The following is a 16,645-nucleotide window of genomic DNA, read 5'->3' as shown; positions in this document are numbered from 1 at the left end:
CCAGTTTGACTGGATGGCCGTGGGGAGTGATAATAAGAAGGCCAGAAATGAGGCCGGGACCAGTTGTGGGTGAGCACCCACTCAGCACCAAGCTGAGAAAATATCCTGTGTTACCCTGCTCCTGATTCCTCAGTGATGCCCTTTTCCTGGTCGGATCTGACCACAGATGTCTCTGGCAGGAGGTGCTGGGCGAATAGGAGAGGAGAGAAGCAGGAAGGGCAGCTAGGAGGCTCCCAGTAGAACCCTGGCCCGTGCAGGTGAGGGTCTGTACTCCAGGACACTTGAGCTTTAGGGACACTTTAAAAACTACCATTTTTAAAGCACCAGCTGTGTACCACGTGTGGAGCTGGATGCCTCCATATGCATCATCTCACTACATTAGACTGAAACAAGTTTCTCCCTGGATATACCTGCTCCGTGTAGGGTCTGCATCTCTCGAGGAAAGCATGGGGGTAGAGAAGCTTAGAGTGCCCGCTTCCCCACCTCTCCATTCCACTTTCTCCCTCTAAAGTCAGAGGGAAAAAGAACAGCCTAAAGACGTAAGGTCCCAGCAAATGCATTGTGAAAGAAACTACCTGCCAACAGTCTTCCCAGCCTTGCCTAATTTCCAGGCAGCATTGCAGTGATGGGTTGTCATCATAGGGAGGGTGGAAGCAGACCTCTGAACTTTACTGTGTAGAGAGAAGGAGCTAGAGCTTTGAAATGGGAGAGATATGAGCTTAGACCCAGCCCTGCCAGCGTCCAGTCTTGGGTGACCAGCTGTCCTGGTTTGCCAGCGAATGAGAATGCTCCAGGCACATGAGACTCCCAGTGCTAAAGCCTGGGCAGTCCCAGGCAAGGAGGGGTGAGCTGGCCACCCTCTTCAGCCCCCAGGTCTGACCCCTTCCCTCACCCCATCTGCAGTCGGTAGGTGCATCCTGTCTAGGGGGTACGAAACATCACTGTGTTCCTCCCTTTATTGTACTTGCTTGCGAGTTTCATTTTCTGCTTACTGCTTGCCTTCCTCACCAGGACAGGTGGCCTATGAAGGTGAAGGTCAGATCTTTCTAGCTGACTGCTGTGCTCCCAGCATCTAACACCGAGCCTGAAACAGAGGTGATCAGAGGGGACTGCTGAGGGAATTATGGGTAATAAAACTCTAGGAACCTCAGTTTCCTCCTCTGTAGTGGATAACCGCTCCTAGGGTTGTTTCTGAAATAATAAGGGAACCCAGCAATAACCCTGGTACCCAGGACACCCCTAGGCCTTCCTTCCCAGTGGTCCATTATTCTCCCTCAGGTCGGAAAACCAGTTGATTCATCCTTCCCTGATGTTTATGTAGCCCACCATGTTTAGGCACCTGAGAGAATCAGGGTGCTATTCCTCTCCTGAAAGAGAAGTTGGGTTGTCTTTACTTATAAGATAGAAATCAAACTAAATTAGATTATTTTACCTCAGAAGCCAGTTTCAACGGATCCTTTTGAATGGTATAGTTCTATTATTATATATTACTTCAAACTTAATAGAAAAAAATTGATTAAAATATGTGCCCTGTTCATATCTAGCCTGGCTGAATGCCACAAGACACATTAATTGGAAATGAATTTCTACAAACCCAATCAAGCATCATGAAGATGAAAAATGGACCTTTTTTCCCCTCCGTTCCTTCATTGATTTTTCATTTTCCCCACTCAGAGCTTCATTTAGCAATTTTTCAGTTTCGTTTTGTTGTGGCCTTAATTCATTCCCTTCACTCCCCCCCAAAATGAGATAATGCACCATTTTCCTTGTCCTTTTTAAACGGTTCTTTTATGTTGCATTAGTGTAGGGCAGATTCCAATCTTGTCATATTTCCCTGTGCTTTATTATTATTATTTTTTTTGGAAAACAGGGTAACTTTATTATTTTTTAAATTCTTACCGTGGTGGTTTTTATCAAGGAGAATGCACTTCAAAAATACAATAACTATGAAATTACAGTGTTACAAGACTTCTGAAATAGAATTAAGAGCAGCCGTAGCAACTATGAAAAACCTTTTCAGAGGAAGAGTATAGAGTGTCAATTATTCTCATTTTTCATGGGGGGGGGGGCAAATACATGGACATCAAGCAGGATTCCTATTTTGGTAAGGGTGAGGAGAACAATTATTTTCTAGATCACAGAGGGGAACACTGAGTTTGGTTGGAAAACAAGGACCTGTCAGGACAAGAGGAGGCAAAAGGACACTAAATCCAGAAGTGAGCTCTAGAAGATTCTCGGCTATCCAAATGATCCATGTTTGCCCTGGTCAGTTCACTGCTCCACTGGGCCTCTAAGGGGGGTCGAAAATGATAATGGGAATCTTCAAACTATTTTCTTGTGAATTTTTCAAATACTCTCACAGCCGCTGAGAAGTCTACAAGGACTCATAATGAAGTATCTTACTGCTTTACTTTTACCTAGAATTCATAACCCTGGTTGTCGCGTTTTGATGAGAGGCTTTAATTGGAAGTTAGTCATCTTCGGTATGTTTTTCAATGGGTTTTTCTTCATAAATGCTGTTCAAAGCAGTCTTTTGAAATGAGGGTCCATGGGAAAGAGTAACAAATTGGAGTTGTTGGTGATAGAGGTTGGGAGCTTTATTTATTAACGTGTGGTCAAGTTTCACAATACACGCGCACGCACACACACAGCTCTCACACCCTGATTTTGAATAAATGTGCCTGTGGGCCTTAATTGGTTATTCCTAAAATTTGAATGAAAATGAAAGTAAACAAATTTCCAAGAAAACAACTGGTTAAAACTTAGTTTGGATTGAAAAAAAAAATCTAATTCCCTTTTCCTTGCCTGATGTTGATGTGATTCAGTGTGATCATCAGTTTTAACATACCTCCTAGTATTGTGCTCCTTTTTGGTGTATGTTTACTGTTTCATTTAAGGCATTTTCCAGATACACATATATTGTCATTTGCCAGCTGGTAAAACACAACACCCTACAACACAGTTTCTTGAAAAAACATACCAAGTGCTGCCTACTATTTAGTATGTATTTGCTGCTGCATTTCTTACATTCGTTAATTTCTCTTCGCATCCTCTGCCTCAATAGTGAGTTACGTTTCATGAGTTTTGCACAATCGGGTACTATTCACATAATTCTAATTATAGGGCTGTATTGTATTCTGACATTAACACGAAATGACCTGTGACCTGCATGTCTGTCACTAACAAGAAAAAAAAATCAGGAAGCTGAGAAGCCTCGCAACTTTCAGGGCTGCTCTGAATCCATAACAGGATCTTACTAAAATTTTGTACAGTTTCACTGTGTTCCAGCTGACACTCAAGCTGTTTTTGAAAGAAATCGGTAGGAGTCCTTTCACTACAGCGATCTGTTTCCAGAAGCAGGTTGTAAAAATGTGTGAATTGACAAGGGTGATTTCATCTTCTAAGAGAAACAGTTCTTTTATATAAGATCATTGATACAGTAAACACATCTTCCCTGTGGGTGTGCTGTCTAGTGCAAGAGAGATGTCGACAAAGGATGGTAGTATCAGTGAGGTGTCTTAACGGGTTGTTCAGAGGGCTGAGGTAGAACAGAAGAGGGAGACATGAAGCCGGCCTGGAAGACTTGGGAACTGCTGCTCTGGGAGGTGACTAGTGAGTATCTTGTGACAGCAGGAGATTTCTGGGTGGAGAGGGGGATAGAGGGTGCGAAGGCATGGTTGGTGGAAGCACCAGCCTGTGCAAAGGCCCAGAAGCAGGACCACTGTATGTCCATGGAGTGCTGAGAGGATGGAGTGGCTTAAACGTAGGGTTCATCTGGGACAGGACAGGCATTGAAAGGACACTGGGGAGATACAGGGGGGACCATAGCAGAAGGGCCTCAATCCATGCTAGGGAGTTTGAATGTCAGAAGCTTGGGAGGGCTTTTAAGTAGGAGAGTGATACTATTCAGCATCTCTGGGCGGTTGGCCTAGAAGTCAGTGTTTTGTAAAACCTCCCCCTAGGTGATTCCATTGTGCAACATGGCTTAACAGGGATTGCTTAGCTAAAATCACCCATGGAGGTATCTCAGTAGTGGCAAACGTGAAGAAAAGCCATTATCAGTTCTAAGAAAATAGAGGATACACCTTTCCCCCAAAACATACCACTTTAAACATCAGACTGGCTGTAGTCTTAAGAGACCTAGCATCCCATGTGATCATTAGGCTGCAAGACGTATATATTCAGCTTGAGTTACAAAGAAACATGCTTATCAAGACAAAAATAAGAAAAAAATTCTAACGTTAGTTAAGAGATTCCAGATTTTACCAGACGGGTTTCTTTTTTTGTTCTAGAAGGGGGTCTGCTATTTGGTACTGAAACTTAACGGTTGTGACAAGATTATGTTCTTAAGTAAAATGGATGAGGTCTGGAAAGTAAGTGCTTCCAATTTCTCATTTCTTAATGTCTTGATTCGAGCCTGGTAGCTTGGTCATTTACCACCACCTGGTGACAGCTAGACCTAAACGCAGCTTCATGAAGAATACATGAACCTCTTCAAGGTCAAATTTACAAACACGAATGTATCAAAAAGAGCAAAGGTTGCATGCCAGCTGCATGGTACCCTGCATTTTGGAGTAGCCCTGATGTGGGAGGTGCTCTTAGGGATACATTCACCTTGGTTCATCAAGGACTCCAAGAATCTGTTCCAGACAGTTTCGCCCCAGAAGTCTAGGGGATGGATTGTTGAAAGATAGATGCATGGAGCCACTGATTCACTCATTCATTGTCTGGGAATATAAAGATGACCAAGGTCTTTACTCTCAAGAAGCTCACAGTCTAGGGAGGGAGAAATACTAGTAATAACATAGCAGCTAAATTTTGAGAGTTTATCATGTGCTGGGTTCTATAGGAGACAGTGTTTGAAGGTGCTTTGATGTTGGCAGTCGTAAATAACACTGTTTTCCACACAAATGTGTCATTTAGAGATTGCGCCTCACAACAGATGTCTTCTAGGAGGACACTGGGGTGTGTGCAAGGGGCAGACCCCGGGGAGACTCAGTTGGGATTCAAGGTTGGCGCCCCGTGTAGGGTATGAGGGGCAAGGCATGCAGGTCTGCCAGCCTTGGTGTCCTTTTTTCTCTCATCTGAACAAGTCAACCCTGGTCACAGAACACACCATACAAGATGCCTCTGTAAGGAATGGTCAAGGATGAAAGTATTCACTTAACACAAGAGCACGATCGCTTCTGGAAGCTTCAGTTGCTGGGAAAGGCAAGCCCTGGCAGCAGAAGCTTCAGCACCCCTAAACCCTTCCCACAGTCCTTCTGTCTCTCCCGAAGGGGGTGCCTCTTTTGCTCCAGCATCAGCCCTCTGTCCTCTTAGAACACCCAGGATTTGCTTCCCAGCATCCTCCAGGTGACATCTCGGCCCCATAGCTCCTCCTTTCTTTAAATGACAATCCTGTCAGTATTTTCCTGGGAACTGATCATCAGGGTGCTTTTCGATCCTAGCTTCCTTAGACTCACAAACTGCTCTGATTACTCCAGAGATAGTGAAACAAGTGTATTTGAAGTCCCTTTCTAGGTTATTTGATGAAATTTACCCCAACCTCCTTGGAACATTGTAGCTAATTTCACTACCCGTTTTGCCTTTTGTTTAAAGAACTAAAGTCAGTTTTTAAAAAATCTTAATACTGTAGGAAGGAATGAAAAAGGAACACTATAAGGATGATTTTTGAAAACTCTTCCCATAAATATTGAAGGACATTTTAAGAAACGAAACTTTCTTTTTGCCTGTAATCCTACCCAAACGTCAGAACTGTTCCATTTATCTAACTTCTGGCTTTTACCTTCAATCATTGTGAGTTTGTTTTTTTTTTAATCCCTTGAGGCTTTTCGTAAACACTTACATTTTGCAATATATTTGTTTGTAGCTTCTGTGTAATATATTCCATCAAAGTGAAATTCCATAATGTATTACCTAGTCCTTTAGTGCTAGACATTAAGGCTATTTCCATTTTCTATTATAAATAATAGGACCAAGAAGATCTTTGTATATACAGCTTTTTTCCTATGTCTGAATGATATCCTTAGGATAAATTCCCAGGAGTGGGATTAGTGGGTCAAAGGGTATGAACAGCTTTATGGCTCTTAATATTTATTGCTAAATTGCCCAAAGGGTCATTCTAATTTACAATGCCACCTGCAACACACGAGAGAAGCTGTCTCTCCCAGCCCTTTCAGCATGGAGTTCTTCAGCCAGTGGTTTGGGGCAAATTTAATTGTTATTAAAGGGTAACTTGTTACTGTTTTTAATTGGTAGTTTCTTTAATTATTATCCACATTGGATGGTTTTTCTTAAATGTGTTTCTTATTATATTCTATTTAGTATGGCTTGCTTTTTATGTCAGAGGATTGTATTTTTTGACACTAGGTGGAATTTAAAATACTTTATCGTGAAAATGTCAAATGCACTCAGGACAGAGAGACTAATCGATGAAACCTCCTAGGCTCGTTACCAGATTCAACAAATAGCAAGGCTTGGCTCTGTTTGCTTTACTTGTCCCTTCTTTTTCTCTTTTTTTCCCTTTGTGTAGTTATTTTAAAGCAAATCCCAGATATTCTGCTTGTGCTTTTTATGCTCTTCATTATACATCTCTGAAACATATGGCCTTTTTCTTATTTAATCATAATGCCACTGTCTCATCTAACAAAATTAATGATAGTTCCTTGGTATCATTTAATACCTATCCTAAAATTTTCTGAAATGTCTTTAACATGTCCTTTTCACTGTTGCTTTGTGTCACTCAGTCTACAGAGAAGGTCCATTATGTTTGATGGTTGTGCTTCTAACGTCTTTTAATCTAGAGCATGCTTCTCCCCGTCCGTTCTCCTCTCCCACCAAGTTTCCCCCGCTCAGTGACATTGCAGGACCTGAGTCCGTTGTCGTATAAAAGTTCCCACATTATGGATTTGACTTTTTATTAGCTCCGGCAGCCTGGTGAGATTCGGTTTTAAGTTTCTTGTGGGGGTAAGCAAGAATACTTCATGGTGGCACTGTGTGATTTACTCCGTATCTCTTCTGCAGTCACCGTGGGGATTGTCCCGCTTCGGGTGATGATGCTGAGGTGGACTGTGGATTCAGATGGCGACAGCCCAAGACACAGTTGTAAAGTTCCTCATTAGCTTTGCCCCTGACCATTTCATCTATTAATGATGGTTGCTTGAGTTTCCTAGGGATTGCACAATGGTGATTTTCAAAATCTGTCACTTTCCCATTAACTGGAATTCTTCTGAAAAGTAAAACTTTTTCCCCTCTTAAACTAGGACTTTTTAGTAATCTCAAAATGTGGTTTATACAAGAAAGGCAGGATAAATGCCTTATTCTTCCTCTAAATTGCCAACTTTTTTTTAATGTTTATTTATTTATTTTTGGGAGAGAGAGTACAAGAAGGGGAGGGACACAGAAAGAGAGGGAGATAGAGACTCCAAAGCAGGCTCCATGCTGTCAGCATAGAGCCCGACCTAGAGCTTGAACTCATGTACCATGAGATCATGACCTGAACCAAAGTCGGACACTTAACCGCCTGAGCCACCCTGGCACCCCAAATTGTCAGCTTTCTAAGTAAGCAGTTGGTTCCCTTGTCACTCCCAGTGGTGTGCAATGAGTCACTGTTGCTGTTGGTTTTGTTTTTGAGGAGTCCTAAAGTACTTAGGGTCTTATAAACATGTATATTTCATGTGTTTTACTCAATTACATTCATGATTCTTTTGACACTCACATTGTCCCATCCTTGGCCCAAGGGAGACCCTTAACATATTTTTTTTCAGGCATAACAAGGTGTCTTGGGTTCATCTAGTATATTTTTACGTCTTGAGATGAGCTGTTCCTCCAAGATGATTGGTGTTTTGTTGGTGAGGGATGGTATTTAGGTGCCACAATCTGGATGTATTCTGTGCTTATTGTTATTATTTCTAAGTTTTCTTAGCAGGCAGAGTTAGGAAATGCATATTTAACAAAGGAAAATAAAATACTATGAGTTCATACTGATATTTTCATTTCAAACTTAACAAAACTTTCTTTTTCGTTCTTTGATTTCACATTTGTTTCTCTCTCTTACACAAAAAAACCTTGATTCCAAACATTATTATATGACAGTATTTCAAATAGTTTCAAAACAACAGGACCAGTATTGTCAACAGTTTTCCTAGTGAATAAGAGACTTCTTTGCAGTTCTGTTATGTTTAGAATACATTCTACTAAAAACAAAGTCACATTAGCTTGTTCTAACAACACTTGGGTTCTTTTCACAGTTTGATATACAGTTAGGTTCCTTTATTTCACTTTGTTTAAAAGTTCTAGGAGTTGCTTCTTTTTTCCTTTTTCGTTTCATTTTATTTTTTGAATCTATAAAATGCGCTTTCAAAACTAAACGTAGGCAACAAGGTATTACCAAAAAACTCTTTCTAATGTCTGCTCTGAGTTCCTGCCTCTCCCTATTGGCAACTCTTTCTTAATAATTATGGTTTGTTTTATCTTGGCAGAATTTTTTTTTGTAAATATATATGCATTCATATGGACTCACCTGTTTTATACTGAAGTTCACATACCATATGATCCTTACAACGCACCATATCTGGTCTAGATATCTTCATAGCCATCCATGTCATGATGAGCCATGGTTTATTTAACCAGCCACTTATTGATTAATGGAGTTCTGTTTTCTTTGTGTCTTTTAAAAACAAAAGTCCTTTGTCCACGTCATTTTATATTTTGGCCCGTGTGTCTTTGGGGATCTCTTTCTGGAAATGGGATTGCTGGGCCGAAGGGCAATGCGATTATACTCCTGTTAGATTGACTTCTAACAGAATTGTGTCATTTTGCACTGAGAGGGATTATTTAAAAAGATTTGCAAATGTACAAATTCAGTATCTGAGATTCTTGGAAAGTTAGCGTGTTCTTCAACACCACAAGTTAGTTATTGATCGAACCTGCACACTGTTCCCACTATTGTTTATGACATAGCCTGGTACACAGCACCCTGGTTTCTGCTTTTTTTTTTTTTTTAAGTTTATTTATTTACTTAGAGAGAGAGAGAGAGTGAGCGCAAGCAGGGGAGGAGCACAGAGAAGGAGAGAGAATCCCAAGCAGGCTCTGCTCCATCAGTGCACAGCCGATGCAGGGCTCAGACTCACTGAAGTGTGAGATCGTAACCTGAGCCGAGATAGAGAGTTGGGCGCTTAACTGACTGTGCCACCCGTCGCACCCTGGTTCCTGCTTTTAGGGCATCCATGGTTTGTCTCTGGAACATGACATGAATGAAAAGCAAAGTCAGAGTAGCTGAAGATAGACTGTGTTGTAAAAGCAAAGGTGAAAGCCCAGCTCAAGTCTCTCTGTTTAGGAAGCCTTCCCCGCTTATCGCAGGCCACGTGGGTGATTGATCCTGTCAATTCCATTTGTACTTTTAGGGACAGTGACCCTTATTCCAGGCCGAAACTTTTGACCCCTGGTTGAACAGATACGAATGTTTTAACAGGAATAACAGGGCTGAATGTTTGAAATGTGGGCCGCCTCACAAATTTAAGTTGAATGATTATTTTCTGTAGAGCTGTGTTTGCATTCCCCAAAGCATGTTCTCTGGAACATACATGGGACGTTAGTAAGGGTTACCCAGAAAAATCAGTGTGGAAATGACAGGTTAAACAAACCCAGTGAGATGTGACTCCAAAATCTTGTGCTGTCCCACGCTTACATGGCCACAGAGCCCTCTTTTCCAGGGAGCATCTCGTGTTCATAGTGTTCCATGAAACACAAGGAACCAACATGTGGCTTCTGTTTCAATGAAAACCAAAGGGATCCCTTCTAGTTGATTAACTCGTGTTTGTACAATTCTGCATTTTTTTTAACAGTTTTTAATTTGTTTCTTTCTAGATTGAATCATTAAAGAAAAAGGTGCAGCAGAAACAGCTCTTAATACTGCAGCTCTTAGAAAAGATATCTTTCTTGGAAGGAGAGGTAAGAAACTGTGTTTCTTTAAGCTGGTGTCTTCCCTACCATTATATTTTATGTTGCTGAGCCTACCACCGACACTTAATTAAAAATATGGCTATTTCCTGGCCTTATAAAATTGATTGAAGGTTAACTGCCAACACTGAAAATGAGGTTCTGACAGCTAGTTTTTCTTTACCACCTGACTCTCCTCATTCCTGATTGCTGTGCTCACCCTTGCTTTTTGGCTCTCATTTTTCTTGTTCAAGAATTTTCTTAGCAAGTCGGATAAGCTGTTGAACAACACTGATAATTTCCCACATTTATGTAGTGCTTCATACTTTTGTGAAATATTTTTCATGCACATTCCTCACATGGTTCTCTCAGCAACTCTAAGAAAGGCAAGACAAGGATCATTATCTTTATATTAACAAATGTTTTAAAAGGAGGCAGGTGGCTTTGCTCAAGATCACCCAGCTTAGTTAATGACAGAGCCAGGCTGAGAGAAGGGTTCCTAACCAGTGCTCTGCTGTGACATTGAGTCAGCAGGTTTAGAGGTGACTTAATTTCACCTGAAACTTTCAAGACATTTAGTCTTCCTGATGAAAAAGTTACTTTGGAGATTTGGTGTAGGTTCCAGAAAAGGAAATTATGGATTTGGAAGAACCTGAAGAGCTTAGGCATTAATAGAAGGAGAAGCCAAAATCTATTTGCTCTGAATGCTCTTTATTAACAACTTGGCACTGAGCCTCTTCCTTCTGAGCCTCATGAATCTCTCCTTGTCTCTGCTCAATATAGTTCTTCCCCAGAGGGAGACAGCCCTGGAGAGAATGATGAAGTGAGGAAACAGGAAAGAAACGACATTTGTTAAACACCTGGTATCGTTGGATGTTGTTAATTGCTTTCCACATCCTTTGTAGAACATAAGAGGTTAAGAGCAGAATAGGGCTTGCCCAAGTTGGAACCCTAGTTCTGCCTCTTACGAGCTGGGCGACGCTGGGGGAGTTTCTTATAATTAGAACAGGAGGATGGTAATTGCACCTACATGTGTGTGACTGTGCAGTAAGGATGCATAGAAAATGCCTGGCATGTTTATTAAGAGGGATGTCTTATGAATTAGATTATATTTCGCCCATTTTTTAGATGGGGAAACTGAGGTTCAGGGGCATTAAGGAACCTGTCCAAGGTGATAATAGAAATGGGTAAGACTGAATTCAAAGCCTGGGCTCTTAACTGCCGTGTTTGTAGGAGGGACAAACGGTTTTCATTTATTCTGTTTCGGGAGCTCCCTATAAAAGTCAGGACCAGAAGTCCCTCATGGCCCACAGGGACCTGGTAGCAGATTCAAGCCCAAGGAGTCTCAGGGTCCTGACAGCTGAGTAAGTGGGTTTTTGCCCCATCCCTCTCCTGCCTTCCCCTCCACAGTCCCTAGGTCCAGCTCCAGCCTTACAGATGGCCATTTCTGAGATTGCCCTGTGAAGTCACCATTCCCTGTGGGAAGAATCACACCTTCCCCAGTGAGATCAGAGAGTGAGGGCCCTGGTGCAAGCCCATGGGTCCAGAGAGAGGGAGGCTCCAGCAGAACGGAAGGAGAAGCTGACGGGAGGCACAGCAGGTCACCCAAGTAGTGCCCACCAGCCCTCCCCTCCCCCCGACTGTGCCACTCAAGCCAGCTCTACTAGTAGATGACGAAATATACGAGGGGATGTTATGCAGAGAAAACAGCCTAATGCACGTGTATGCTTTAATGCTTCATTTCTTTTTTCTTTTTTTAATTTTTTTTAAATGTTCATTTATTTTTGAGAGAGGCAGGGACAGAGACAGAGTGTGAGCAGGGGAGGGGCAGAGAGAGAGTGGGGGACACAGAACTGGGAGCAGGCTCCAGGCTCTGAGCTGTCAGCACAGAGCCCGATGTGGGCTCAAACTCATGAACTGTGAGATCATGACCTGAGCTGAAGTCGGAGGCTTAACCGACTGAGCCTCCCAGGTGCCCCTGATGCTTCATTTCTTAAACTCCTTTCTTGTCCAGACTCTGAGATGTAGATATTAGTCCATATAGTTTATTTGGTAGGTGATCCCAGGAAGCCCCAGTAGAGGAGGGGGAAGTTGAGTCAGGGAAAGGCCGAAAGCCGATAATGGGTGCCTTGCTGAGGACATTGCCACCGTGGGCACCTGCAGCTCACTTTCCTTGGGGGTCTCTAGTAGGTGCTGTGCACGGCTCTGAGTTATCCTTGCCAAAAGGTCAGAAACCTGGGCATTTCACCACTAACTCCCATCTGCCACTGGTTGAGGCCTGCTCCTAGGGGAGCAGGGGGAGCAATTGTGGTCTGTCTTGGCACAGCCACCTAGACTCTGGTGGTTAGAGGAAGCCCCCAGGAAAAGTCACAAGTGCCTGTCAGGAAATGGATATGAGCGGGACCAGCAGTGTCTGCTGTGTATATCCAATAAGCAAGACTTTGAGAGCCCGTTTTCCTTGAGAATTTAAACTGAAGGTAAATTTGACTCAATTCCCATAAACTATTTAAAATCCACTACAAATGTAGTATGGCTAATTCCTCTTGATTACTTCCTACATCCACTTAAACAGCAGGTAACACACACACACACACACACACACAATAAGTTACACACTTGATCTTAGCCAAAAGGCCGAGAAGCGATAATAAGTTACACAATGATAAGATTTAATAATACATTTATACTTGAACTTATTCTAAAATATATAAATATCTTGGACTTAATTTATTTCTTCATTGTTTGTTTTATATATCTTCCCAGGGCTATTGTTTTAGTTATTTCAGTGTTTTCTTAGAGTTAACGTTGTAATACTTTCCAGACAGGTGCAGGGCTCTTTCAGATCGGAAGGAGACAGAATAGCTTTTCTGAGTAGCTCTAAGGTTAAAGGGTACAGATTCTGGGGTGAGCACACAGGGTGAGGTGACTTCAAGGTGATTCAGAGTCAGGACCCCTTATCATCATGATGTATGGACCTAGTTTTTAGAACTATTAAAAATTTACGTGTTCCTTATTGGTATTTTACCATACTTTGTTGGGCTAGGTAGAGGTTTCACCTCCTAGAAGATGAGAGATTTGAATTGAGAACTTGGTTTCCTCTTTAGGTTGTTTGACTAGTTTATCCTGTTACAAACACACTGTTGTCTTTGGGTTCCTTGCTAATTGTGTGTGACCACTAATGGCACTGATCTCTGCCCCTCTTTCCACCTGGTTGATTACCAAGGCCAAGCAGTCCTTTCGTGGACCCTAAGGTCCTGGGATGACCCAACTTAACAGCCTTTGTTATTAAAAAAAAATTTTTTTTAAATATTTATTTTTGAGAGAGAGCATGAGCAGGCGAGGGGCAGAGAGAGAGAGGGAGACACAGAATCTGAAGCAGGTACCAGGCTCTGAGCTGTCAGCACAGAGCCTGATGCGGGGCTTGAACCCCCAAACCTCGAGGTCATGACCTGAGATGAAGTCGGACGCTTAACCAACTGAGTCAGCCAAGCACGCCCAGTTTCTTTTATTATTTTACCTGATACAGAATTTTTATAAACAAACATTTAATACTCTATAAAAGAAACTACATCGCCTTATATGTTAATGCTTTCTAGTTTTAAAATCATAGCTTATAACATAGCTTATCTTAGTCACCTTTCTTATTAAAACAATCTTTGTGTACACTTGATATTAATCTTTCCTTTGAAAGTGTTGTGAACACAAGGCATTTCTAAGACTCAATATGTTTCCATAATAATAATTTCATTCTCCTTGGCCTTTTTTGATGCCCAGATTGTCACAACTCAGCTAGGGCGAGTTCTCTTACGTTAACTTCTTTGCCCATGTAGCAGGGTTCTTGATGCTTTTGGGTTCATTATTGCTGTCCTTGTTTTTGTCCCGTTTCACAATATGGCATTGGCTTGTCTCCGAGGAGTCCTGGTTCATTTTAGTGGAGAACTATACTGAAAACTACTCGGGCATGAGAACTGGTCATGGCTAAAGCTCTGTGCCTAGTGTTAGGTCAGTTTTAGTAATGACAGAACTGGGGGGAAATGTGTCTTTTTAAGATGATGAAGTCCCACCAACATTTCCAAATTTGTCTAATTATATTGCTTTACAACGCAGGGTTCTGTTGGCCACTAAGAATTTCTATGATGTTCACCTGTTCTAACACCAGTAATTTTTATATCACGCTTTCCATCCCTCTGCTTTAAACCATAATGATGCCAAAGGTGGTGTTTCAGAGACCTTTGAAAAGTTTTGACAGACAAATCTGATAACCTCTTGTATTCCATCTTATTAATAAAGTAGCTACCTTTTATTAAGGGCCTAAACTCAGACTCTGAAGCTAAGCTGCCTGAGTTCAAATCTCCACTCTGCCACTTACCTAGTCATGTAATCTTGGGTGAGTTACTTAACTGTTCTGGGCCTTAGTTTGCTCGTCTGTAAAACAGAGTCTTCTCTTTACCTTGGTATCTTCTCCATAGAGTTGTTACGAGGATTAAATGAATACTAAGTGATGAGAAAAGTACATGGCTCATAGTAAATGCCATATGTGTTTACTATTTCTCCAGCTGTATGGGTCCCAGGGTCTCCTTTCATTTTATGTATTTCCTTCTCCTCCCTGCCTTCTTTTTAAATATTTTTTTTCCTTTTTTAAAAATTTTGAGAAAGTGTGAATGGGGGAGGGGGAGAGAGAGGAGTGAGAGGGAGAGAGAGAGAATCCTGAGCAGGCTCTGCTCTATCAGCACAGAGACCCACGTGGGGCTCAAACCCACAAATTCATGAGATCATGACCTGAGCGGAAGTTGCAGGCTTAACCAACTGAACCACCCAGGGGCCACACCTTTTTTTTTTTTTTTTTTAAATAGAGAATGTGGATCATTTTGGTCTTTGAATTCATCGTTCATACTTACTAATGCTTACACTCATTAGATTTTGAACCCCCACCCCCCACCAGATCCCTAAAAGTTTGTTCCATTAACCAATTCAAAATCTCCCCGGTACAAAAATGTCCATTCGTTTTCCCTTTTCTTTTTTTCCCAATTTTTTTTTATGTGCCTGCCTCTTGAAGAAGGACTATCCCATCCCCTATTTCCGATATAGAAAATGTTATTAAAATAAAATTATAAGCATATGCCTCCATAAGGTCAATAAGCTTTCTGAAACTGAACAGATTCCATTCCATTCTTCTCTGCTGCAAATCCTGAACCTACAGTTAAATTCAAAGGTAAGAGGAAAGGAGTCAAATGAGTTGGTTTTGTCCACCCTGCATTTAATGCGTGTTGTATGGTACATAAACCTCTCAATGTGTCTGTTGTGCATTCCTGGGACTATTAGTAATTTTCCAGTGTAGTAGTGGGGCGGCAGCACCAGGCACCGGGGCTCCACGTCCGCATTTTATTGGACACGCGTTCCTGTTTAGTGCGTGTGCTACACCTCCAGCCGTTCCCTCCCCTGGGCCCGAGGGAGTCGGGGGAGGAGGTGGCTGCCATACGCTTGTGACCTAATTGCCAAAAAATGCCACAAGGTGCTGCACCAGGTCCTTCCTTCCTGGAAGGCACAGCGCCTCTGAGCTGTATTTCCCATCTGAACACAAGGGGGTGGTATTTGAAAGGACAACCCTGGGATCTGGAGGTCCAGCCTGAGAAGCAATCACTTGGGTTAGAGTCTGTGGAACTGAGAGCAGAGGCTTTGTTTGCCTGTACGAGTCCTGGCAGTTTTGTTTTAAGTATTTCTTAATCTGTCCCTCCTTCTCTAACTTCCTCCTCCTGACCCTGTTGAGGCTCCCACCTTCTCTTTTTTTTTTTTTCTTGTGTGTTCATTTACGTGAACAAACCACATCTATGTAAAGTGTATGGTGACAGATGGGAACTAGGCTACTTGTGGTGGTCACTTCACAATATATTCAATAGTGAATCATGGGGTGCCTGGGTAGCTCAGTTGGTTAGATCATGAGCTCTCAGTTTGTGGGTTCGAGCCCTGCATTGGGTTCTGTGCTGACAGCTCAGAGCCTGGAGCCTGCTTTGGATTCTGAGTCTCCCTCTCCTCTGCCCTTGCTCCCTGTCTCTCTCCTTCTCTCAAAAATAAACATCAAAAAAAAATAATGAATCACTGTTGTATACCTACTATAATGTGATGTAATACCTAAAAAAATTAACAGATATAATTCAGTGACTTTTGACAGTTGTATGTACCTGTGGAACCTCCACTACAATCTAGATACAAAACATTTCCATCACTTCCCAAAGAGTCCCTGGGTCCCTTTGTGGTCCCTCTCTCCATCACCCCCTACCCCCCGTAGGCAGCCAGTGGTGGTTTTGTGTGTGGGAGGGTCACTTTATCACTTTGTGTCACTGTGGACTTGTCTGCATTTTCTGTAAAAGAAATCATGCAGTACGGACTCTTCTGTGTCAGCATCTCTCTCTCGGCATGATGATTTTCGCTGTACCCATGTTGCATGCACCCGTTTTTACTGCAAAGTGGCATTCCCTTGTATTTATCTGCTCATTTGCTGATGCACATTGGAGTTTCCAGTTGGGGGCTCTTGTGAATGAAGCTGTGATGAGTATTACTGTACAAGTCATGATGTGGATATACGTCTTCACTCCTCTTGGGTAAAGTCCTAATAGTGGAATGGTGATGGAATGAATGGTAGACGCAGGTTTAAAAAGAAAACTGTGTGCTTTTTCTGTTCTCAGAAATCTTTGCCTACTACAAG

General features: G+C 42.1%; 1 protein-coding gene across 1 annotated transcript in view; it reads left to right on the top strand.

Moving 5' to 3' along the window:
• The window catches only part of MYZAP (myocardial zonula adherens protein), an 89,124-nt gene that overhangs the window by 56,251 nt on the left and 16,228 nt on the right, over positions 1 to 16,645 (top strand). Inside the window, exon 11 of the mRNA XM_019441978.2 lies at positions 9,871 to 9,954. Coding sequence (XP_019297523.1) covers positions 9,871 to 9,954 — 84 coding nt within the window. The remainder of the gene's footprint in view (positions 1 to 9,870; positions 9,955 to 16,645) is intronic.

This window comes from Panthera pardus, unplaced genomic scaffold (assembly GCF_024362965.1).
Source record: "Panthera pardus isolate Hobbes unplaced genomic scaffold, ASM2436296v1 HiC_scaffold_24, whole genome shotgun sequence".
NCBI lineage: Eukaryota > Metazoa > Chordata > Mammalia > Carnivora > Felidae > Panthera > Panthera pardus.
The sequence above is the reverse complement of the archived record's forward strand: the minus strand, read 5'-3'. Positions and strand labels throughout refer to the sequence as shown.